Genomic DNA, 24,795 nt, shown 5'->3' on the forward strand with positions numbered 1-24,795 from the left:
GGGTCAGAAGTTTACATACACTCAATTAGTATTTGGTAGCATTGCCTATAAGTTGTTTAACTTGGGTCAAACGTTTCGGGTAGCCTTCCACAAGCTTCCAACAATAAGTTAGGTGAATTTTGGCCCATTCCTCCTGACAGAGCTGGTGCAACTGAAGCAGGTTTGTAGGCTTCCTTGCTCGCACACGCTTTTTCAGTTCTGCCCACAAATGTTCTATATAGGATTGAGGTCAGGGCTTTGTGATGGTCACTCCAATACCCTGACTTTGTTGTCCTTAAGCCATTTTGCCACAACTTCGGAAGTATGCTTGGGGTCATTGTCCATTTGGAAGACCCATTTGCGACCAAGCTTTAACTTCCTGACTGATGTCTTGAGATGCTACTTCAATATAGCCACATAATTTTCATTCCTCATGATGCCATCTATTTTGTGAAGTGCACCAGTCTCTCCAGCAGCAAAGCACCCCCACAACATGATGCTGCCACCCCCTATTTTTGTTTCATCAGACCAGAGAACATTTTTCCAAAAAGTACGATCTTTGTCCCCATGTGCAGTTGCAAACCGTAGTTTGTCTTTTTTATGGCGGTTTTCGAGCAGAGGCTTCTTCTTTGCTGAGCGGCCTTTCAAGTTATGTCAATATAAGACTCTCCTTCCTGAGTGGTATGATGGCTGCGTGGTCCAATAGTGTTTATACTTGCATACTATTGTTTGTACAGATGAACGTGGTACCTTCAGGCGTTTGGAAATTGCTCCCAAGGACGAACCAGACTTGTGGAGGTCTAAAAAAAAATTCTGAGGTCATGGCTGATTTCTTTTGATTTTCCCCTGATGTCAAGCAAAGAGGAACTGAATTTGAAGGTAGGCCTTGAAATACATCCACAGGTACACCTCCAATTGACTCAAATGATGTCAATTAGCCTATCAGAAGCTTCTAAAGTCATGACATAATTTTCTGGAATTTTCCAGGCTGTTTAAAGGCACAGTCAACTTAGTGTATGTAAACTTCTGACCCACTGGAATTGTGATACAGTGAATTATAAGTGAAATAATCTGTCTGTAAACAATTATTGGAAAAATGACTTATGTCATGCACAAAGTAGATGTCCTAACCAACTTGCCAAAACTATAGTTTGTTAATTAACAGGAAATGTGTGGAGTGGTTGAAAAACAAGTTTTAAGGACTCCTACCTAAGTTTATGTAAACGTCCGACTTCAACTGTATTCCTAATGTTTTTTATACTCAATGTATACTGTCAGAGTGGATTTCCAGTTTGTATTTGGTTCTATTTCAGGAGGTAGCCTCTATGCTGTGTTAGTAAGGATGTTTGTAAGCCTACATTATTTTCTGATTACAAACATTTAAAACACATCTGGAGCTGGATACCCCTCTAAATATGGTATTTTATATTTGTGTGGTAAACTAACGCCAATAGCAGGCCTGTGATATAGTGTGACTTAGCATGAATCTCAGACCAACTAAGGTCAGTAGAGTGGCCAGTTCAGCCTTACATTCACTGAATTCAACAAAAGAGGGGATAAGCCTAAAGACTGAATCACTGTCAACAATGATAGAGATGTGTGTGTGCAAGTGTGTGTTTGTGTGCTAGGTTTCAATGTGCTGGTTATTCTACCAGTACGGCAAACTAATGCTGTGGTTTCTTTTGCTTTACAAAAAAACAGAGCAAAGGACCCTAACCCAAGGCATTATACTCTTTTTAGTAGGTCTAAATTCATTATAGCGATAATAAAATGCAAATGCCACACACTAACATCATGGATATATATCAGTGAAAATTTTACAGGGGTTGTATGGTGTTATCACAAGCTTCCCACAGACACTACATTAGTCTTATCATCCGGAGAGGTTGCTTATCATCTCAACTATGTCCATCCATGGTCTGCTGGGTCAAAAGTTCCCGAAACAAAGGTTACCATTGGTCAGGGGAGTCAAGAATTCATCTTCCCAAAACCTGAAGAGCCAGCGAGCCCCCCTAAACAAAGTTCATCATTGAACCATGGGGTCAATAGTTCTCTAAACAAAGATCACCAGTGAACTTTAAACATGTGAGCTTAACGGTTCCCATAAACAAAGCTTTGCCATTGGACTTGAAGGGTCAACTGTCATCTCTCCAGGACCAGGTGTTAGGAGCTAAAGGCAGAATCTGAAATGGCATCCTATACCCCAAGTCGATATTCCCCTCGACCTCGCCCACAAATTGGGGAAAACAAACATTCTTTCCCATTGACCCCCATCGTAAAAGAGCCAACTTCGGCGTAGATTTTTTGTTATACAGAAATAACAAAACTTTCCAATAAGCTGCTGTGCTGATCAATGTAACCAGGTAAAAAAATCCCACGTAGGGAAATAGACCCTGCGAGAAGAGCGCTGTGTATTCAGGTTTTCAATGTGGAAGAATGGGAAATTGTGGGGACCCGGTGTCCAAGCAGGGAAAACATTTAAACACAGATAAGACATTTATCTCGTTTAGTATAGTCCGTTTGTAACTCCACTCACTACTTGTAGCTTTATAGTCTGTTTGTTTGTGTTGTTGTGTGGCTTCGGTTAGCGCCATTAAAAAATGGCGCATGAGGGAGGCCCTGCAATACTACATGTTTCTAAGTAGTGAGAACGCTTGGGAGCAGGCAATGTTGAAAAGTAATCTTGAGACATGTATTTTTCTTAAATGTAGTTTTGTAATTGACTAAAACAAGCAGACAAAAAGAAAATTGTGTTTGAAAAAGGTCACGTTTGTGCTGTAAGCCAATTATGTAACCATGGGTTGTTTTCTCCACATGCGGGCTGGGCCGCAACGTTCTATTTAATACCGACTAGGACTATATAGTGCACTATTTTTGACCAGGGTTCGCATAGGGCTCTGGTCAAAAGTAGTGCACTACAGATGTAGGATCTTCATTTGAGAGTTTGCTACAGCAGGAAAATAATCCTGCAGCATTGTGAATTATTATGTGTATTATAATTAACTGACATTTTATCGGAGGTTAATACATTTTTTGTAAAGGAAAATCAACTCTGAAATCGAGGTGAATTTACAAACTTCAGAAGCCTTTTTAAACCTCAAATACACTACAAGTTTTACATTTCCTCTATTGCAGGAAAGTTCTCCTGCAAAAGGGTGATCATATTAAGATCCTGCATCTGTATGAAAGGAATAGGGTGCAATTTCAGACACACCCAAAGGCTGCATGCTTTTTATATTAGACATAGTTTTGATGGGCAAAGTGTCAGGGCAGTAACTCTGCATACCAGAGTTAGAGTCCAAGTCCAGACACAGATTGGCTGTAGCTTGGGTGTGGGGTATGGTCCAAGCCTACGTGGGTCTGGGTGTTTGGGGCACTAGGAGTTAGTAGCAGCAGGGCTATTGTTATGGCTACATTGTATCTGTGCATTGAACAGGAAAACACAGGACCCAAATAAATCATTAAAATATAGGGATCATACAGGTTCCACGTCTGGCTTCTTAGGCTTCCTCTAACACAAAGCCAAGCATATGAGGCATAAGACCCGAATACGGATGAAGGCAACTGGCTCAGGTTATGCATGAAGCATATAGCCCAGGGTTGGGCAACTATGATGGTGGTAGGGGCCAAAAAAATCTAAACGCATCATGAGGGGCAGCAGTTGCGAGCAAAACATTTTAGCAGCCCCTCCTCTTGAGAAAACAGACATTTTTTAAAGTTAATTTCTGCACACTTTGACATAGGGCAGAGTGAATTGGCAATGGGTCGGAGAGGAAAATGTGATGTTTTACAGCTAATTTACAAAAATTCTACACATTTTACCATAGGGTGGAAAGAAATGTTTGCAGTTTTTGATATGATATCTGAGTAAGACTGACTAACAAAATTAATGGGGGCCCCCCAGCCGGTAATTTAACCATGATTTATTACGTTTAGATGGCCGCTAGACTAACTTACCAATCGAAAACAAATTAGCTGTCATGGGCTAATTGAGTGACCATCAGTGACTGACATAAGAGAAAAACTGCTTGATGCACAGCCACATTTCGAAATTGCACCTTGTGTATTCTACGATTCTAACTTGTAAACAGTAAGTTGAGACCCCGACTGAGTTTTTTTGTGGAAATATATCAGAGGGCCTTCAAATGTTGACCATCCCTGATATAGCCTATCATATGACTTATTATGTAAGGTTTGTTATCAAAACTGGCAAATTGTGAGGAGGAATCATTTATTATAAATTTTGCACTAGCCTATTTCTGCAAATGTAGATAAATACACTGGTTATGATGTAGTGTAAATGTCTGCAGAAAACCTCAATGGAAGTCCACAGAAAGCAAGTGAAATATATTCAGCTAGGTCTTCAATCTAATCCAGTCAGTCTCCCAAAGAAGACTTACTCAACAGTAATCATTTCAAATGTATGTTGAGGATGTAGGCTACTAACAATGTTTTGAAAATAAATCTGTAACCTTTTTATTGAACAGTCCTAAAACTCCCATCCCTGGCTGTGAGATATTTGTCCACACAGTGACAGTGCTGTGGGGTTATGGAATAACAAGGAGCTCCATGCATTATTAATGAAAGCTCCGCAGCGAATCTGTTCAGAATAATTTTAGCCATTTCCCTCCACCTCATTACTGTGTTTTTAAGCATGTGTTTGGTCGCCATGGACACCCCACTCAACATTTTCTCTCATTCCTTCCCCCCCACCTCCCTCCCATTGAGATTCAGGTCATGGACGGCACTTGCTGTTTTTCATTTTCATTTCATCATAAGCGCTTTTAGACTGTTGCCAGAGCTTATTTGCAGTTTTCCTGCGGACCTCTTCACTACTGCCTTCTGACAGGACAGATGCTGCAATTAATCACGCCGGGCAGAGAAATGGGCTCCGTTGCTCCACACAGGGATGAAGAGCCAATCACTACACACTAAGCAACAGCAGCCAGCCCTCAAAATCCAAATTACAAATGCCTTTTCAAACTAACTAATTGAATACAAAGCCACAATTTTAAAATGATATAAATCGGTGGTATAAAATATGCATGAGTTTTATTTCACAATATTTTTACAGATTTGGTTAAAAATAAATGTCCCTCCCCCTACATAGTCTAATGGCTTTGCTGCTCATTGTGGATATATGATAATTATTGTTTGCCAGTCTTCCCTCCCCCACTCACTCTCCATGTTGATGTAAGCTCAGAGCCCCCTGATGATAGGCTATCTTAGAAATGAAGTAGTTACTATGTGGTGGTACGAAACGGTTAGTTCCTGGTGAAGAAAGAGTCAGAATCCAAAACATTTGTCAGTGAGAATGAGGACTGTTATTGAGACAAGCACCAGTTACATGCTGACTCTTTCCAGTCTCAACACTGTGTGTTTGACACAGTTACAATGGTTGGTACTCCATGTTGAAATCATGTTGAAATCACACGTTTCAATATCTAACAATAAGGAGACGTCATACAAAATTATGGCTAGTATCGTATAATTGATGGAATGTCTCTTGTTGTGTTTTCATTTAAGCTCAAATGTTAAATTAAATGTCCTATTAACAGCTGAAAAACAAGTAGGATATTCATACTGAAATGTATTTATTCTATGCACAGTTTTCAAAAATCAGTTGGATTTTTATCTGTAAGCAAAATACAAACAAATGAATTGCTGCTATTATAACTCATAAAAAAGTATAAAAGAGCAGAAATGCACTACGTGATATAGCAATCCACAGGTCATTTTACCAATGTTTTAATTACAGCCTCACATATTAAAACTTTACAACAGGTGATATGAAAAATGTACAACTTTTCTCTTTTCATCATGGATATATCACTTCATCTGGCAAGAAAATACCCTCATTGCCTTTTCAATTGGCTCTGACAGTGCAACAAAGTGTCTGCTACTTCTTCTGTTTACTTTTGATAAGTTTTGTAGTATCAAGGAGTACGTAGTGTAAAAATACATCAATCAATCATGAAACCATCAACCTTGATCGTGGAATTTTTCATTTACCATAAAATATCCCCTTTATCACACCAAATAAAAACATAATTTAATTCTTAAACATCTGAGGTAAAAACAAATACATAAAAGGAGGATTTTTTTGGAGTGCCAGTTTTACACACACTTTTTGAGCAAATGGGTATTTTAGTGGAAAGAGGAGGTCCCCAACTCTACAAAACACTTACAGCAGGTTACATTTACAGTTTGATGACATAGGATGACATAAATGATCTTATGGCAGTTTATGTCTCTGTCTGTCCATTCCTCCATTCCTCCATCCAGCAACCCCCACAATCCCCCATCCCCAATACATTTTTCAGTTCCCTTTTTCCTTAAGATATTGTCTCTTGCCTTCATGCCATAGGATGAATGCGCTCAAATATCACATTGGCCTGAAATGCATGATGGTTTAATGGAGAATTTCCCTTAGGCAATATGTTAAACAGTTACATCTGCAGGAATGTAGGGCAAGAGAAAAATGGGAAAAATGTAGAAAGTCTCATAATATAATGGCCAGTGTGGAAACAAGTTTAATGTGTGGATTACTGGTCTCCAGTATGGTACCTGTAAGTCATTCAGTTCAGGTGTTCTTCTCTGGGAGAGGTTAGAGCTGCAAAAAATGCCTGTTGAAATCCATTCAATGTGTCCAGTAGTTGAGCTGAACGGACAACTTTGACCTCATAAATAAAGCTCTATCGTTAAATAAAAACAGGGCATTCCTTCCACTGTGTGAGTCAGGTATACCAGTCTTTTCACAAATGTGCCCAAAGTCAGTTTTGAATTGACTATTGAGCGGAGAAGGACAAGAAAACAAACAATAAACAATCAATGGGCATTTGCCTACCGACTTTTCCTCATAGCGCAGCCTATTTTATAGACAAAATCCAGCTAAGGTATCTGCCCCTTTACACGTCTACGTAGGTATTCATATCCGTCTATAACAATGGACAAGTTCTTTGTAAAACATTCTAATTCTTACACACTTCTTAAGTGTAACTTAGAAAAGCAATGTGGAAATTATGCTTTTATTTCTATTCCTCTTCTTTGAGATAAGATAGATATCTTCCATTCATTTGGCTCAGTAGATGGAGACCTGGGACAGAACCTGGGCGTGGGCCTGGATCTGGGAGGGGTGTGGCTGCTGGGGGGCGGGTTGGGGACTGCCCATGGAGGCGGAGCCCCCCACTGATTGAGGCGTGCTGGGTGAGTGCTGTGGTGGGGAACACTGGGACTGGTGCTGTTGCTGCTGTTGTTGGAGATGCTGCTGCATCTGCTGCTGGTGGAGCTGCTGCATCTGCATCTGGTGGAGTTGCAGCTGCTGTTGTTGCATGTCATGCCTCTGCTGCTGATGCTGCTGCTGCTGCTGCTGTTGTTGTTGTTGTTGTTGTTGTTGTTGTTGCTGCTGCTGCTGCTGTTGCTGGATGTTGTGTTGCTGCAACTGCTGCTGGAGGTGGTGCTGGAAATGCTGATGCTGCATCTGCTGCTGGATCTGCTGGTGGTGCATCTGCTGCTGCTGCATCTGGTGGTGCTGCAGGTGTTGCTGCATCTGCTGCTGCTGTGTCTGCTGCTGCTGCAGCTGCTGCATGTGCCCCCCCACGCCACCCTGCATGGGAGGGCTCATCTGGGACACGGCCGTGGGCTGGGCCCCGGCCACCATGGCCCCTCCTCCACCACCTCCACCCATCTGGTTCAGCAGCTGGGATGGCACACCGTTGGTCATGTTCTGGTGCTGCACCGTCACCGAGGTCACGATCTGGTTGCCCCCCATCCTCATCTGCAGTGGCTTGGGGGCGATGGCCCGTGGCATGCCGTTCTGGAGAGCCTGGGCCATGGAGGACATAGAGGACATGGACGGGTGCTGGGAGAGTGGCGAAGGCAGCATCAGACCTGGGGACAGGCTGGTGGAGGCCAGGGTCTGCTGGACTGAACGGATGGTCTGAGCCTCTGCTGATTCCTGGGCAGCCTGGAAGCGAAACAACAGCATGTTAGATACAGACTAGGAATGGACACTAGACTTACTCACTAAACAAATATGTTTATTTCGACAATAGCCTGAGGTAACAACGTAAAGCTATAAAGCCTCTTACTTTTCTAAGATTGTAATCTTGAAAAGATTCAGGATGTTGATGCAGTTCGTGCAGGAAGATTTGAATATCTACAGTTGAAGTCGGACGTTTACATACACCTTAGCCAAATATATTTAAACTCAGTTTTTCACAATTCAATCCTAGTAAAAATCCCCTGTCTTAGGTCAATTAGGATCACCACTTTATTTTAAGAATGTCCGATGTCAGAATAATAGTAGAGAGAATTATTTATTTCAGCTTTTATTTATTTCACCACATTCCCAGTCGGTAAGAAATGTACATACACTCAATTAGTATTTGGTAGCATTGCCTTTAAGTTGTTTAACTTGGGTCAAACATTTCGGGTAGCCTTCCACAAGCTTCCCACAATAAGTTAGGTGAATTTTGACCCATTCCTCTTGACAGAGCTGGTTTAACTGAGTCAGGTTTGTAGTCCTCCTTGCTCGTACATGCTTTTTCAGTTATGCCCACACATTTTCTATAGAATTGAGGTCAGGGCTTTTTTGCCACTACTTTGGAAGTATGCTTGGGGTCATTGTCCATTTGGAAGACCCATTTGCGACCAAGCTTTAACCTCCTGACTGATGTCTGGAGAAAATTTTCATTTCTCATGATGCCATCTATTTTGTGAAGTGCACTAGTCCCTCCTGCAGCAAAGAACCCCCACAACATGATGCTGCCACCCCATGCTTCACGGTTGGGATGGTGTTCTTCGCCTTGCAAGCATCCCCCTTTTTCCTCCAAACATGACGATGGTCATTGTGGTCAAACAGTTCTATTTTTTGTTTCATCAGACCAGAGGACATTTCTCCAAAAAATACGATCTTTGTCCCCATGTGCAGTTGCAAACCGTAGTCTGTCTTTTTAATGGTGTTTTTTTGAGCAGTGGCTTCTTCTTTTCTGAGTGGCCTTTCTGGTTATGTCGATATAGGACTCGGTTTACTGTGGACATAGATACATTTGTACCTGTTTCCTCCAGCATCTTCACAAGGTCCTTTGATGTTGTTCTGGGATTGATTTGCACTTTTCGCACCAAAGTACGTTTATCTCTAGGAGACAGAACGCGTCTCCTTCCTGAGCGTTATGATGGCTGCGTGGTCCCATGGTGTTCATACGTGCGTACTATTGTTTGTACAGATGAATGTGGTACCTTCAGGCATTTGGAAATTGCTGAGTTCTGACCCACTGGAATTGTAATACAGTGAATTATAAGTTAAATAATCTGTCTGTAAACAATTGTTGGAAAAATGACCTGTGTCATGCACAAAGTAGATGTCCTAACCGACTTGCCAAAACTATAGTTTGTTAACAAGAAATATGTGGAGTTGGGGAAAAATGAGTTTTAATGACTCCAACCTAAGTGTATGTAAACCTCTGACTTCAACTGTAAGTTTACTACTTATCACAATGAAATTCAAATCAAATCAATGTTTATTTGTCACATGCACAGGATACTGCATGTATAAATGGTACAGTGAAATGCCTTGAGAAGTGCTCCTCAACAATGCAGTACAAATATCAATAATAATCAAGTCAAATCAAAAATATAACTGTCAGAAAGTCAGAAATAAAAGTAGGGGTATTGGGCTTCTTTCCAGCAGTTCACACTTCTGTTGGCTGAAAAGTGAAAGCAGTGTCTCACCTTTGAAACCAGGCTGGCGCGGTAGGCAGCGAGGGCTTTTAAATATTCCTTTTTAGCAGCCTCTGTTTTGCTTTTATAGCCCTGTTATGACAAGACGGACAGGTGTGAATGACAGGTGACAAACAAAGGATCACTCTGTAAAGAGATACAACATCTAAATGCAGGCATAGGCAGCACAATATATCTGACTAAACAACCTTCTACTTTTGATGTCTATATTCATCGATTTATTTCTGTAGCTCTCCACATATTGATTGGGAAAATAGCGGGCAGGAGAAATTATACAATCTGACTTCATGCATCCCCTTAGAACAATTACTGCTAATTACTGATCATCATGCATTTGCTTCTCAATCAAGATATAAAAGTCAAGGGCCCGTATTCACAAAGAATCTCAGAGTAGAAGTGCTCATTCAGGATCTGGTAAGTCTCCCCTGTCCTGTTCATATATAATCGTATTCAGTATGATCTAAAAGGCTAAACTGATTCTATATCAACACTCCTAGTCTGAGATGCTATGGCTGCGTTTACACAGGTATCCCAATTCAGATTCGTTTTTTATTCCACTAATTGGTCTTTTGACCAATCACATCAGATCGTTTTCAGATTGGTCAAAAGACCAATTAGTGAGAAACAAATCTGAATTGGGCTGCCTGCGTAAACACAGACTTTGTGAATGCAGACCCAGTGTTGTAAACGTCATAGTGTAGGACTGTTCTGACCGATTATGATGGATTACCTGCTTCTGTTCCTCTCCCAAGCCATCCCACATGGAGGCCACTATCTTGGAAACCTCTCCGAAGGTGGCGTTGGGGTTTTGACCCTTAATGGCAGCCTGTGTGTCTCTGAAGAACAGGGCATAGGCTGAAACTGGCTTCTGGGGCTCGTTGGGGTCCTTCTTCTTCTTCTTCTTGGGGGTCTTGGGCTTCTTCCCAGCATCTGGTGCTGGGCGCTTCTCTCCCGCCATTACCTGTTTCAAGAAGAGTGATCTGGTTTAGACAGATTAATGCAATTCAATGGTGACATGTTGTAGTGCCAAAGGAATTTTATTTTGTTAAACTAGGCAAGTCAGTTAAGAACAAATTCTTATTTACAATGACGGCCTACCCCTGCCAAACCTGGACGACGCTGGGCCAATTGTGCGCCGCCCTATGGGACTCCCAATCACGGCCGGATGTGATGCAGCCTGGATTTAAGCCAGGGACTGCAGTGACGCTGCTTGCACTGAGATGCTGCGCCACTCAGGAGCCCAAATGTGCATGTAACACTTTACTAACACAACCACCCTCAACAAATGTATATGAATATCAAGCAGTCACTGTGCTATTCAATCAAGTCTATTTCACACTAAAGTGAGCACAGTTTTAGTGCAGCCTTCTTCAAAATGTGTTTTTATTTAAGGCCCTTTCATAGAGTTTTCCTCACTCACCCTATTGTCCTGGTCTTGGTCGTCCTCGTTGATAGAGCTGGAGGGTGAGGGCGTGGCTGACTTGCTGGTTGGTGGTGAGGGCGAAGTATGGGGGATTTTGGGTCCAGTCATGTTCAGGCCCAGCTGGGCGCTGAGCTGGGACTGGTTGATGGTGGTCAGCTGGTTCCGGGACATCATACCATTGGGGTTGTTCATGCTGATGATGGATCTCATGACCATGGCGGGGTTAGGGGGGTACTGGCGGAGGTGGCCCTGCATGTTCTGAATCAGAGGAGAAAGAGGGAAACGTCAGTAAATATGACAGCATCTTTTAAGAGACTGTACTGTATCTGTAGCCTGGTATCAGATCTGTTTGTGCTATATAGCCATTTGTTTGGCATCACAACCAAGTAGGACTTGGCTATACAGCACAAACAGATATTGGACCAGAGCATAGCAGTAAAATAATCTGGTCATCACATTCTTCCAGACTGTCACATGGCCACAATGCATCACATAACATAACACATGGCCCTGGGTCTTTAACTTCCCCCATTATCAACTTTGATGAATTATCTTGAAACCTGAGTCGCCAGTTTGATCTGCCATTAATAGATGGATTCACAGCTCAATTGATACGGTTCACAACACTCTATTGTATGGAAATCTGTGGCACAGCTTTGACTGCTCAGACCCTGGTGTATAATGGACTGAGTTAGTACCCTTGAGATGGTTAGGCTACATAACCTCAAATGCCAGGACAAAAACATTTGTATGCACAATGACTACCTCAAAGACATTTTGGATTTAATGCCCATGCAACAAATAAAAATGCTATACATTTCTGTGAAGTCTGACATTTTGAAGGTTATACATTTCCCCTGGCTGGCAGTTGCGGGCACAAAACGATACCTCCTCCAGTATGTTTCGAAATTAAATGCTATCTGCTGGCAGGTTTCATAGATCATACTTTAACTGCCAAAGAGTGAAAAAATATTTCTATATAATCAACTCTATAAATCAACTGGCTGAAAGATACGATTGGCATGTCATGGGCATTTTTCTTCCTCTTTTTACCGTTGTGGGTATATCATACCATCTTCACATTTTCTAATATATTTTCCAGATTAAACATTATGGCTTTCAAAAGCTCTTTGTGTAAAGAGAGAGGAAGAGGTAGGTGTTTGCATTGATTGCACAGAGGATGGAATTACATGGCCTGCCAGAGAATGATCAGTGGTTCAGGGAATAGTGAAACATAACCGAACACAACAAACATGTGATTTGTTTGGGAGGTGTGTGTGTGTTCGTGTGTGTGTGTGTGTGTGTGTGTGTGTGTTCTCCCTGAGTAACATCCATCTGGTATTCAGCAGCAGCACAAACTCCATCTCTCCCAACATCAACACATCATATACCCACACACCTTGCTTTATTGAGAGAACCTTACGAACCCTGTCTTCAAAATAATATTCAAACACCTTCTCAGAACAGAAACATATTGAATTTACAATCCATTTGTCTCCCATCTTTCTCATATGCCATGTCTACTACTTATCATAAAACAGTACAGTACAATATTTACATAGAAATACTCCACCAGTGACGGAATAGAATACAATTTATAGACATATTTTTCTGATGATGCAAACATGCAAACCATTCAATTCTCTCTTTGAATAAATAGTGAAATAAATCATGCCAACCAATCAATTCGCTCTTTGAATAAATGGTGAAATAAACTTGAGCAATGGGATAGCGATGTAATGTTGACTTACATATCTTCAGTCTGAAACCGTTCCACTTGATGTGTAAGTCTCATTGTCACCTCCAGTCGTGAGCTACAGTAAGTGAGTGCTCTCAGAGTGACTCTCTGCTCATTGAGAGCATCACAGATGAAACACACTGAGCTCTTTAGCCATGACTATCTTTGTAACAACATTTCAACACTTCAACACAATATCACAATGATGCAATATCACTTAGAGCAATGACACATCCTGCCATTTGTGTCAAATGTTGAGTTTTCTTCATAACAGCTACGGTCATAGCATTCAAAAATCGTTTGCCTTTCAAAATGTATCTTGTGTTTGCTGGCTTTAGTGATAGCTGGCCTTTTTGTAAATGGGTTTGTGGTGAAATAGCTTACACTAGTGTTACAATAATATCACATAACCCAGCTTGCTAAAAAGACTATAGTTGTATAATATTATAAACTGGACTGGTGGCTATAAATACATCTACGGCTCTTTACAGCTCACAACTATTTACCTAAAAGAGTGAGTGATTCATGTAATCTATAAAAAACGATATATTTGCTATGTAACTTCAGTGTTAAAAAATGACCATGTATGTCAAATGTGTGTAACATATATGCTGTATGTAACAGAAAAGCTGTACAAACAAAGTTTGAAGAGGAGTGAGTGATTATAGAGTAGGCGAACATACCCTAGCTTAGGCCTAATGTTAACACATCTATGTTAACCATACTATCAAAACACCCCTGGATAATACTAGTCCCTGAGAAAGGATATCATAATTTCCAGCTACAGTGGCTGTGATTGTAATGTGTGAATCTGCAACAAGTCTGTTCATTTATGTCGTTCTGTCCTCTCATTTGCATTTTAATTGGAATATTGTCTGCATCCCAAATGGCACCCTATTCTTTATATAGTGTATACTTTTAACCAGGGCACAAAGTGCACTATGTAGGGAATAGGGTGCCTTTGGGACGCAGATATTGTCTGCAGTCACAGCAGACATCTAAGAAGATAGCTTGATAGTCATCATAAATCTGTAAATAAGTCCTTATCTCGAATGCACAGTGGCCAGATGTGACAAGCCAACCCCTTCTCTTCTCTCCCCTATCAGGCTCCATCCAACTAGTGTGTGTGTGTGTGTGTGTGTGTGTGTGTGTGTGTGTGTGTGTGTGTGTGGTGTGTGTTTGTGTGTGTGTGTGTACATGGACATGTGTATCAAACACAAGTAAACCCAGAGTCTATGCAATCTACTCTCCAATCAATCAATCAATCAGTCTCTCAACATCTATGCCTTTTAAAAAACCTCAAGCTCAAGGAGCCAGCAGCAAAATGATACACAGCAAGTTATGTGTACCTGTCAAGCTGTCACAAGCATATTGGCTTGTTTGATAGAAGGTTGTTGGCTTTGACTACACATCCTATCCTCTCCCCTGCACCAAAGCATCCCAACAACTATGAATAAGATGCAATAAAATAAAATAAACAATAGCCGAGACCCTTCCACAACACACTGGCTAATAAACACAGCAGCTGGACTGAAAATGCAACATTACTCATTCAGAAGTACCAGAGATAAAATCTCAATAGCAGCGATGTCAATGAAAAGAGCCTTGGGTCTGTTCTTGAAGATATTGGAATCAGAATTTGGGGAGGTGGGAAATGTATTACCAGTGGCACTGTGTGAGCCATAACAGGCTGAAAAGAATGTTAACAAGTTCAATTTCCATTCAATCAACGACAGAGGCTCTTGGAAATGTTCCATTGCAGAAGAGGGGTAAAATCATCTATATGGTAATTATAAGGATGAGTCCCCCAGTAACTTTCGCCAGCATGAAAGGTCAGTCCTATTAAAGATAGTTTATCAGTCCTCTGCACATAGTCCTTTACTGCATGTGGTTTTAAACGGGTACATCTTATTTTCTTACTCCTCCCTTTTCGGCTCCCTGGCCGCAGAACCTTGGTGCTTAAGCCAAATGAGAAAAATGGAATTTAGAATGCTGGTAAAGGCTATAATAGCATGAAGATAAATTGTTTTTCGACTCCTCTCTCCTGTCTCTGGCTTTAACAAACCTCACGTTATACTGCTGTGCATATACACAGTCACAGTCCATCCACTGACTAACCCCTCTCCATCCAACCTCCAAGCCCAAAAACAAATTCTTCCCTTCCACAACCCCATTTTATCTGACCATGAAGGGTTACAAATCCCCTTCTCCCACAATTAATGTCCCCCGTCCCAAAACCCTTCCTTCCCCCATTTCTCCCGGTGCACTGTGGGTATTTAAAAGTTGTTCAACATGATATCATTTCATTTCAAGCGCTGGCTGCCTGAGAAAACTAAATTACAGAATCAATCACACAGAAGGTCAGGTTGAGACTTCATTACAAGTATTGCATGCCTGCATGAATATCTTTCATTTCTGACTGACCCAATATGTCACAACATCTGTCTGGCTGAAAGTAAAAAGAGAAAAGAAACAGGACGAAGAAAATAATGACAAAAAAATCCACTCTCTGAAATGGATGTACAACTGATGTCAGTGCTACTCAGCTTGGGAGGAAGATAAGAGAGTGTTAAAAAAACATTGTTTCTGCAACACTGGTCATATTTTCCATTTTATTCAAGACACCGTGGTTTGTGACGGGTCAGAATCTAGGGGATTACATTCATAGACTATCAGGGTGTAATTAACTGTACTGTACATACAGTCAGCTACAAATCCCCAGGTCAGACCCAATTGCATGGCATTGCTGGGTGTTGGCTATAGAGGAAAACAACTGTGGATGAATGTACTAGTCTAGCTGGCTAAATTTGTGTGTGTAATAAGTCATTAGGGTGAACGTAGCGCAAATGATGCAGATTAGATTCCTACTGACTAGATTTTGGCAAATAGTCAGTATGTATTCATGTAAATACAATAAACATGCATCTCTGCATCAATTTTGGGCAACAAACCTAGAAAGATACATTTTACCCAGAGGCACCCAGAGGTCTTTGCAGAGAGAGAGAGAGAGAGCAGAGAGAGAGAGAGAGAGAGAGAGAGAGAGAGAGAGAGAGAGAGAGAGAGAGAGAGAGAGAGAGAGAGAGAGAGAGAGAGAGAGAGAGAGAGAGAGAGAGAGAGAGAGAGAGAGAGAGAGAGAGAGAGAGAGAGAGAGAGAGAGAGAGAGAGAGAGAGAGAGAGAGAGAGAGAGAGAGAGAGAGAGAGAGAGAGAGAGAGAGAGAGAGAACTCTAAATAAATAGATACCAGTTCCACCTCCAATAGTATTTGGCACTATTGACAGAGACCAAATCACAAATCAGGAGGACACATGCTGCGAGACACACATGACAGTCAGAAGCTTGTTAGGAGAGCAGATTAAATAAATAATGATTTGCTTTCTGCCAGCCGTTTCTGACTGTCTGCAGCCCACAGAAATGTACTTCTCTTTGTAGAACCATTGCATTTGTGGCCAATTTGCTAGACATACATGGAGCATTGGGGGAATGGAATTAATGGAACACTTGGCAGAGCAACTACATGGAGGGGGATTTGAAAATGGTACAGGTACATTGTACACACATTGGTTTGTTTTTTTCTGTCATGGTGGTGTAGCGAGAGGCTATCACAGTTACGAATTACCCGCTGCCACAGAGCTAAGAGAACAGAGAAAACTATTTGGGGAATATGAAAACTGTGGCTGGTTGGGAAACATACTTACTATGTTTTATTTGCATGGTTTATTTATATGTCCTTGCAGACGTTTCAAATAAGAGCTACATAACAGTGTAGTGTACATAATGTTGTCCCCAATGTCATTCCACTGACAAAATGAACCTAAAATGTAATAACACTTTTATAAACACTGTATAGTTCATTAAAATAGTTACTTCCCTCAACCCTTTTCAAATCTCAAACCAAAGACAATGGCATAGATCAATGTAATTTCCCTGCGTTGTCTCTGTGTTCAGGACTTTTGGGGATCAACCCATATCCAGAACATAATGGAGTTCACGGTCGGTAAGCCTTTCTGTCTGTGGTACAATGTTTGCTGAGTGATAAAGGAGCAGAGCAGTGTGCAACAGTCTCCCAGTGACAATGCCACGAGGCAAAGGAGCAGAAACCGCACATTCTTTCCCTGTAGTTTTAATAGAGTCTCCTTACAATCAGAGACATGAGCCATGCAAATGGTGTTAAAGAGGAATAATGTTGGAGAATCAAATCTAATCCTCCACCAAGTCGTGAGAACAGTCAGGACTGTAATTGTGTCAAGGTTCCGTTTCTTCTCCAGATGTAAAAAAGCTTAACTGACCATGAAATGAAAATTCTTTAGGCAAAAGCCTTCCGGGGCTCGCTTATGCAGCACAGATATTTTAAAAGCTGCAATTATTTTACATGCCAGCAGCATGGAAGGGAGGAAAAAAGGCAATAAAATATTCTAGTGCCTGCCCATATCGGAATGTAAATACATATTCTGTAATATCATACACTGTATGTGATTCACCATATGTGTCTGGTTTAAAAGTGGGTGGTCTGAAATACATTTTTACATGCATAAAATGGCTAAAACTATCATGATATTTTTGTTCAATGTGATGATTTTTTTGCAGTTCAGCCCCAAAAAACACAGCATCAATATCATCATCTCTCAGCAAGTGACATTTCCACGTTTCCTCCTCAATGCATTTCCTCCTCAATGGCATTTCCTCCTCAATGCATTTCATCCTCAATGGCATTTAAGAATGCTTTTTCTATCAGTTAAAAAAAAAATCTATAACATAGAACTCTATCAACATAAAGAAAGTGATTACTGGGTTCCGGAACCATTCCAGATTCTCTCATCCACACCAATGGACAGGAAGGCTAAGCTGGAGATCCATTAATTGACTCCCTTTCTAAGTACTCACACCGAAAGGTTAATTCTAGTAGCATCGTGTTATTTAACCAAATACAAAACCTGGGATTCTGAACTCAAACAAAGCTCTGTCTGTCAGTTGACTGAGTGCATTCAGGCTCTGAACATAACAACATGTAGATAAAGGCATGGAAACACATCATGTGACAGTGGAGGGGACAGGACAGAACAGAATGATGCATCAGCATCTGCAGAACAGGGTTTCTGGAACCAACATACGGACCCATGAAACAGTGGCACTTTTTGGGGACTCACTTTCACCACTCCCTGTGGGGGAAAAAATACATTGTGCCATCATGCCCATGATCCATTCATTTATTTTCCTATTACAAAGAGGGTTCTTTTGGTAGGCTTTGTTTTTCCTTTATAAACCCAAACAGAATTCAGTATTTACATACTGCAACCATTGTCTAGCTAGCATTGTGATACTATTCCATCCTCCAGCTTTATAAACGGGCCAGATGCTGTGCCAGATGCAGTAACAACTGGAGGTGTGCACTGAGTGCAGTGAAGGTTACTCTATGGCCTAATAAAGGGTAAGGGTATTCTCCAGGTACTCAGATCATACTGTAATGGTCACATGGGCTCTCCTGACCTTTTTCTATTTATATGTTTATATCACAGCACCTTGATCCTGTACCCAAGTGTTGATGCTTGGTACTCTATTTTCTCTGTGCATGAACAAATCCATCAGATTGACACCTTATACCTGCCCTAGCCCTATAATTATTGAAGAGCCTATGCATGTGACTGTAGTATCTATTAAACCCCTCAACCCTAAGTGTTGGTCCAGTCTAGTACTCACCAATGGCAGGCCGTTGATGCTGGAGAGCCCCTCCTGGTCCATGAGGTTGCGTGAGATGGTGATGGAGGGCAGCTCCAGGCTCTGAGGGGGGAACTGGGGGGTGAAGGGTCCCCTGTGCTGGAGCGGGTGCCCCGGGAAGGGGGAGTCCACATCCGATAGGCCCAGGCCAGACTCTGTCTCTGGAGGAGGGGTGATGGGAGGGATCTCAAACTCCTCGTCTCCCAGGCTGGGGGTGTGGAATGTCTAGAGAGCAGATAGGGAAAGGGAAGAACATGGTCATATCATTGGATTCATGTTTACGAATAAATACAGATCATGTGTACTGTATAGGAAACTAGTAGTGAAAGTTGGCTGAGCGGGAAAAGGAAGGAACAGCACACTGTCACTTCAATGGATGAATTTATGATCAGTGTATGTGTACTGTCGCTACAAGCCTAGATACTTTATAATGACATTTAGCTAAAACTATCTGCAGATGTAGGATCTTCATTTGAGCCAGTTTGTTACAGCAGGAAAATAATCCTGCAGCAACAGGAAATGTGAATTATTATGTGGATTATAATTCATGGAAATAATAGAAAAATATGCACATCCAATTCATCAGGTGCAGGCCAGAAGAACGTATCAAAGAAAGAATACATGTCCACAACTCTGGAATGATCCCAATGATCATGTTACATAGAACTTTCCTGCAATGCAGGAAATATTAAATGTGTAGTGTATTTGAGGTGTAAAAATTATTCTGAAGTTTGTAATTTCCACTTCAAAATTTCAGAGTAGATTTTTCCTCATGAAAAATGTGTCAACCCCTACAAAAATGTCCATGAATTATAATCAAAGGAATATCTGCAACTCTCCTATGCTCCCATGGGGATTTAATCAGACACACAAAACAGACAACGTTTCGATCCGAGTTGGAATCATTCTTATCTCTCATACCTGCATGAAGCCTTCCTTTCAGTGATGTATTGTTTAAATGGGGAGAAGTTCGGTGGAGTGGTACTAACACTTGTCTGTAACCATACAGAGATGTAACATTTCTTAAAACCCATTAAAGTTCACTCTGAGCAAAGTAAGGAGGGAAGAGAGAAAAAAAAGCAACTACAAAAAAGTGAAGAAATCATGAGAGAGGAGAGGATACATGATAAAAGCCCTTTAATCTCAGGGATGGAAGATCTTGGGTCTGAAGTGCAAAGAAAATACACGTCACAGAAACATGGGTTTAAAGAAAATGTTCTGAGAAATATTACGCTTGGCCAGAAGGGTTTCTCATTGTTCCCCTTGGTTGAACCCTTAAATCTGCTCATCAAACAGTCTAATCCCTCTGCCTGCAGAATTCAAGCTTTTGGTCACACTTAATTAGCTTATTTGGATTCTTGGAGATGGTACCGACTGCTCTGCTCACCTACTACTGGTCTTGTCTTCATTGGTACATTCCTTAAGCCACTCTGTAAAAGGCCAACATATTCACATAGCGACCCACAATGACCACATGCATATAGGACGCGCCACAATTGGATACAGCCACTACTAGCATGGCAGTCAAGATACTCTTTCCTCAATATCAAAGGTCTTAAATCGAGTTGAAAAACATATTTCTGTTAGCTTTAGGTCAGTGTGTTGATATCAGTGTTAATACACTTTTTACCAGGGCAAGCTTAGAGGGGAGGCAGAACAGAAGTCCATCAGCCTCTCTCTCTCTCTTTCTCTCTCTCTTTTTCTAGAACAGGCAATGAAAAAACCCAAGGCAGTGGCAGCAGAGGGAATATGCCAGCCTAGTCCTTGATTAGAGAGTAGTAATATTTCTGTTGCTTGCTTTAGCACACAGACACTTGAAACTAATTCATTGCCTACTCAGGGCAGCTGTCTCTGATGAATTCCAGAGGCAGGAACAGCTACTAGAGTTGTATTTTCCTGTTCCCTTAGTTTCAGACCACTTTTAAACTTTCTGATGCTTGTTTCACAGCAGTTCAGTCAGTTATCCTTTCTGAAGGAGCCACTGCATGTTCATCACAGCCCTGGACTCTGACTTAAGGCTTCCTCATGCTTCGGTTTGGAGGGCGCCTAGCAGGACTCGGCTAGGCGCACCAAACTAGTGTGCTCGCATACCTTCGACCTTCGCTTGAAAAGACCTTCACTTGAAAAATTTGAAAAAAATACCAATATTACTAGTTGAGACGCCGTAGCCAGTATATAATTCCTCAAAATGAAAGACTAATCTAAGATAACAACAACAACAAAATTGGTCATTCATTTTGATGTTTTTGCCAAGGAGATCTTTGTCGCACAATTTTACGTCTAACTAGGATGTTGGGTTTAGTATTTCTCAAGTTAAAAAATTTGCATGAAAACATGTCCTTGAACAATCCCTACTGTTGACCAATTACAGACGAAGGGGCACAGATTCAGCTTGCCTTGAGAAAACATATTGTGTGCATGAACAGACGAAAAAACTCTTGCCGAAGGCCAAAACAAACAAAAATGTCACAAAATGTCATCATAATATATGCATGAACTGTTTCAGTTGGGAAGCAAACGGACACTTTTATACTGTCTTAGAAAAAAGGGTTCCAAAAGGGTTCTTTGGCTGTCCCCATTGGATAACGCTTTTTGGTTCCACATAGAACCCTTTTGGGTTCCATGTAGAACCCTCTGTGGAAAAGGTCCTACATAGAACCCAAAAGAGTCTGTATTCAAAATGGGTTCTCCTATGGAGACAGCCAAGGAACCATTTTGGAACCCTTTTTTCAAAAGGGGTTCTTCAAAGAGTTCTCCTATAGGAACAGCCAAAGAACCATTTAAGGTTTGAGATGTATATTTTTTCTAAGAGTGTAGAGGAGAGCAGGATAAATTAAATTACAGAAAGCTTTAAACAAACCATTTACTGTGCTCTACACTACTACTGCCATCTTATTTCATGTTAACGTCACTGAAAAAACACTGGAACCTGTTTTGTCTCCATGCCTAACAATGAAAACACAAAGTGTTTAAAACATAAACAGTGTAAAAAGGGAACTGTCATGACTCAACAGTGTAGAGCTACAGCCAGGGCCATATGGCAGTGATCAGGAGAGAACATCATCATCACAGGCTTCATTACCAATCTGAACCAGTCATTAGAGAAGAATGATGTGCAGTAAAAAGGGCCTCTCTGTTTGTTTGGCTGGTTTCACAGGCCTCACAAGGATACTTTAGGGGAGGAAAAAAGGACATCACCATTACATTCATTTGTATTACTCTCTGACCTTTTCATATGGGTACAACTTGCCAAGATCTGTGTGGAAGAAGCTAAACCAGGACAGTGAACAGAGCTGGATAGGGATGTTGGACCGTAGGCTGATGCATTGTGGCCTGAATTATAGTGGCAAGCAGGATGAGGTTTGAGACAGCCTTCCCTTAGATGAAGGTGAGCAAAGATGAGTTCCATTTTTATAGTAAAACAGAGCAAATGTGACTGTGACCTTTAAGATAAACAGACCTGCCCCTGGCAGGAATAGAGGAATGCTTTTTTCCTAGATTCTGCTAAATAGTGTAACGGAGGGAGGGAGCGAGGGAAGGAGGAAGGGAGGGAGAGAGGAAGTGAGATCGCTATCAAAGACTGTGGTTGTGTTCCTCGTCTCCCGTCCTTAATGATGATCCAAATTAACATCTGCACGAGTTGGGAGCTGAAAATTGAGACATGACGTTAGCTAAGGCTCATCTGGGGTACGGAGGGACTGTGTCAGCTGTCAGTGCAGCGCAGGCCCCTATTCTTATAGCCTTTAGCCATACCCTTATCCTACTTCTCCTTTGTTCCTCTGGTGATGTAGAGGTTAATCCAGGACCTGCAGTGCCTAGCCCCACTCCTACTCCCCAGGTGCTCTCATTTGCTGACTTATGTAACCGTAAAAGCCTTGGTTTCATGCATGTTAACATTAGAAGCCTACTCCCTAAGTTTGCTTTATTCACTGCTTTAGCACTCTGCTAACCCAGATGGCTTAGCCGTGTCTGAATCATGGCTTAGGAAAACCACCAAAAACCATGAAATTTCCATCCCTAACTATAACATTTTCTGACAAGATAGAACTGCCAAAGGGGGTGGTGTTACAATCTACTGCAGAGATAGCCTGCAGAGTTCTGTCTTACTATCCAGGTCTGTACCCAAACAATTCGAGCTTCTACTTTTAAAAATCCATCTTTCCAGAAACTAGTCTCAAACTGTTGCCGCTTGCTATAGACCACCCTCTGCCCGAGCTGTGCCCTGGACACAATATGTGAATTGATTGCCCCCCATCTGTCCTCAGAGCTCGTGCTGCTAGGTGACCTAAACTGTGACATGTTTAACATCCCGGCCATCCTACAATCTAAGCTTGATGCCCTCAATCTCACACAAATAATCAATGAACCCACCAGGTACAACCCCAAATCCGTAAACACGGGCACCCTCATAGATATCATCCTAACCAACTTGCCCTCCAAATACACCTCTGCTGTTTTCAACCAAGATCTCAGCGATCACTTCCTCATTGCCTGCATCCGTAAGGGGTCTGCGGTCAAACGACCACCCCTCATCACTGTCAAACGCTCCCTAAAACACTTCAGCGAGCAGGTCTTTCTAATCGACCTGGCCCGGGTATCCTGGAAGGATATTGTCCTCATTCCGTCAGTAGAGGATGCCTGGTTATTCTTTAAAAGTGTGTTCCTCACCATCTTAAATAAGCATGCCCTGTTCAAAAAATGTAGAACCAAGGACAGGTATAGCCCTCAAGACCTGACTCTCAAGACCTGACTGCCCTTGACCAGCACAAAAACATCCTGTGACGTTCTGCATTAGCATCGAACAGCCCCCGTGATATGCAACTTTTAAGGGAAGTTAGGAACAAATATACACAGGCAGTTAAGAAAGCTAAGGCTATCTTTTTCAAACAGAAATTTTCATCCTGTAGCTCAACATTTGCATCCTGTAGCTCAAAAAAGTTCTGGGACACTGTAAAGTTCATGGAGAATAAGAGCACCTCCTCCCAGCTGCCCACTGCACTGAGGCTAGGAAACACTGTTACCACAGATAAATCCACTATAATTTCAATAAGCATTTTTCTATGGCTGGCCATGCTTTCCACCTGGCTCCTCCTACCCCGGTCAACAGCCCTACGCTCCCCACAGCACCTCGCCCAAACCTCCCCCACTTCTCCTTCACCGAAATCCAGATAGCTGATGTTCTGAAAGAGCTGCAAAATCTGGACCCCTATAAATCAGCTGGGCTCGACAATCTGGACCATCTCTTTCTAAAATTATCTGCCAAAATTGTTGCACCCCTATTACTAGCCTGTTCAACCTCTCTTTCATATCGTCTGAGATTCCCATAGATTGGAAAGCTGCAAAGGGGGAGACACTCTAGACCCAATGCTACAGACCTAAATCTATTCTACCCTGCCTTTCTAAGGTCTTCAAAAGCCAAGTTAACAAACAGATTACCAACCATTTCGAATCCCACCGTACCTTCTCCGCTATGCAATCTGGTTTCAGAGCTGGTCATGGGTGCACCTCAGTCTCGCTCAAGGTCCTAAACAATATCATAACCTCCATCGATAAGAGACATTACTGTGCAGCCGTATTCATCGACCTGGCTAAGGCTTTTGACTCTGTCAATCACAACATTCTTATTGGCAGACTAAACCGCCGACTCTCTTCTCTGTATACATCAATGATGTCGCTCTTGCTGCTGATGATTCTTTGATCCACCGCAGATGACACCATTCTGTATACCTCTGGCCCTTCTTTGGACACTGTGTTAACTAACCTCCAGATGAGCTTCAATGCCATACAACTCTCCTTCCGTGGCCTCCAACTGCTCTTAAATGCAAGTAAAACTAAATGTATGCTCTTCAACCGATCGCTGCCCACACCTGCCCGCCCGTCCAGCATCACTACTCTGGTCTAGAGGTCGACCGATTAATCAGAATGGCCGATTCATTTGGGCCGATTTCAAGTTTTCATAACAATCGGACATCGGTATTTTTTAATATATTTTTTTATACCTTTATTTAACTAGGCAAGTCAGTCAAGAACACATTCTTATTTACAATGATGGCCTAGGAACGGTGGGTTAACTGCCTCGTTCAGGGGCAGAACGACAGATTTTCAACTTGTCAGCTTGTGGGAGCCAATCTTGCAACATTACAGTTAACTACTCCAAAGCAATAACAATCTGCCTCTCTCTCGTTGCACTCCACAAGGAGAC

The 24,795-nt window shown here is 41.8% G+C and overlaps 1 protein-coding gene across 1 annotated transcript in view; it reads right to left on the reverse strand.

The window, feature by feature from the left end:
- Positions 1-5,711: 5,711 nt before the first annotated feature.
- The window catches only part of LOC115112490 (TOX high mobility group box family member 3-like), a 75,222-nt gene continuing 56,138 nt past the window's right edge, over positions 5,712-24,795 (reverse strand). The window contains exons 3-7 of the mRNA XM_065012041.1: positions 18,576-18,818; positions 11,141-11,401; positions 10,451-10,681; positions 9,712-9,792; positions 5,712-7,945 (exon numbers count right to left, since the gene is read on the reverse strand). Coding sequence (XP_064868113.1) covers positions 7,061-7,945; positions 9,712-9,792; positions 10,451-10,681; positions 11,141-11,401; positions 18,576-18,818 — 1,701 coding nt within the window. The 3' untranslated portion in view covers positions 5,712-7,060. The remainder of the gene's footprint in view (positions 7,946-9,711; positions 9,793-10,450; positions 10,682-11,140; positions 11,402-18,575; positions 18,819-24,795) is intronic.

The sequence above is a fragment of the Oncorhynchus nerka genome, linkage group LG27, assembly GCF_034236695.1.
Source record: "Oncorhynchus nerka isolate Pitt River linkage group LG27, Oner_Uvic_2.0, whole genome shotgun sequence".
In the NCBI taxonomy this organism is placed as follows: Eukaryota; Metazoa; Chordata; class Actinopteri; order Salmoniformes; family Salmonidae; genus Oncorhynchus; species Oncorhynchus nerka.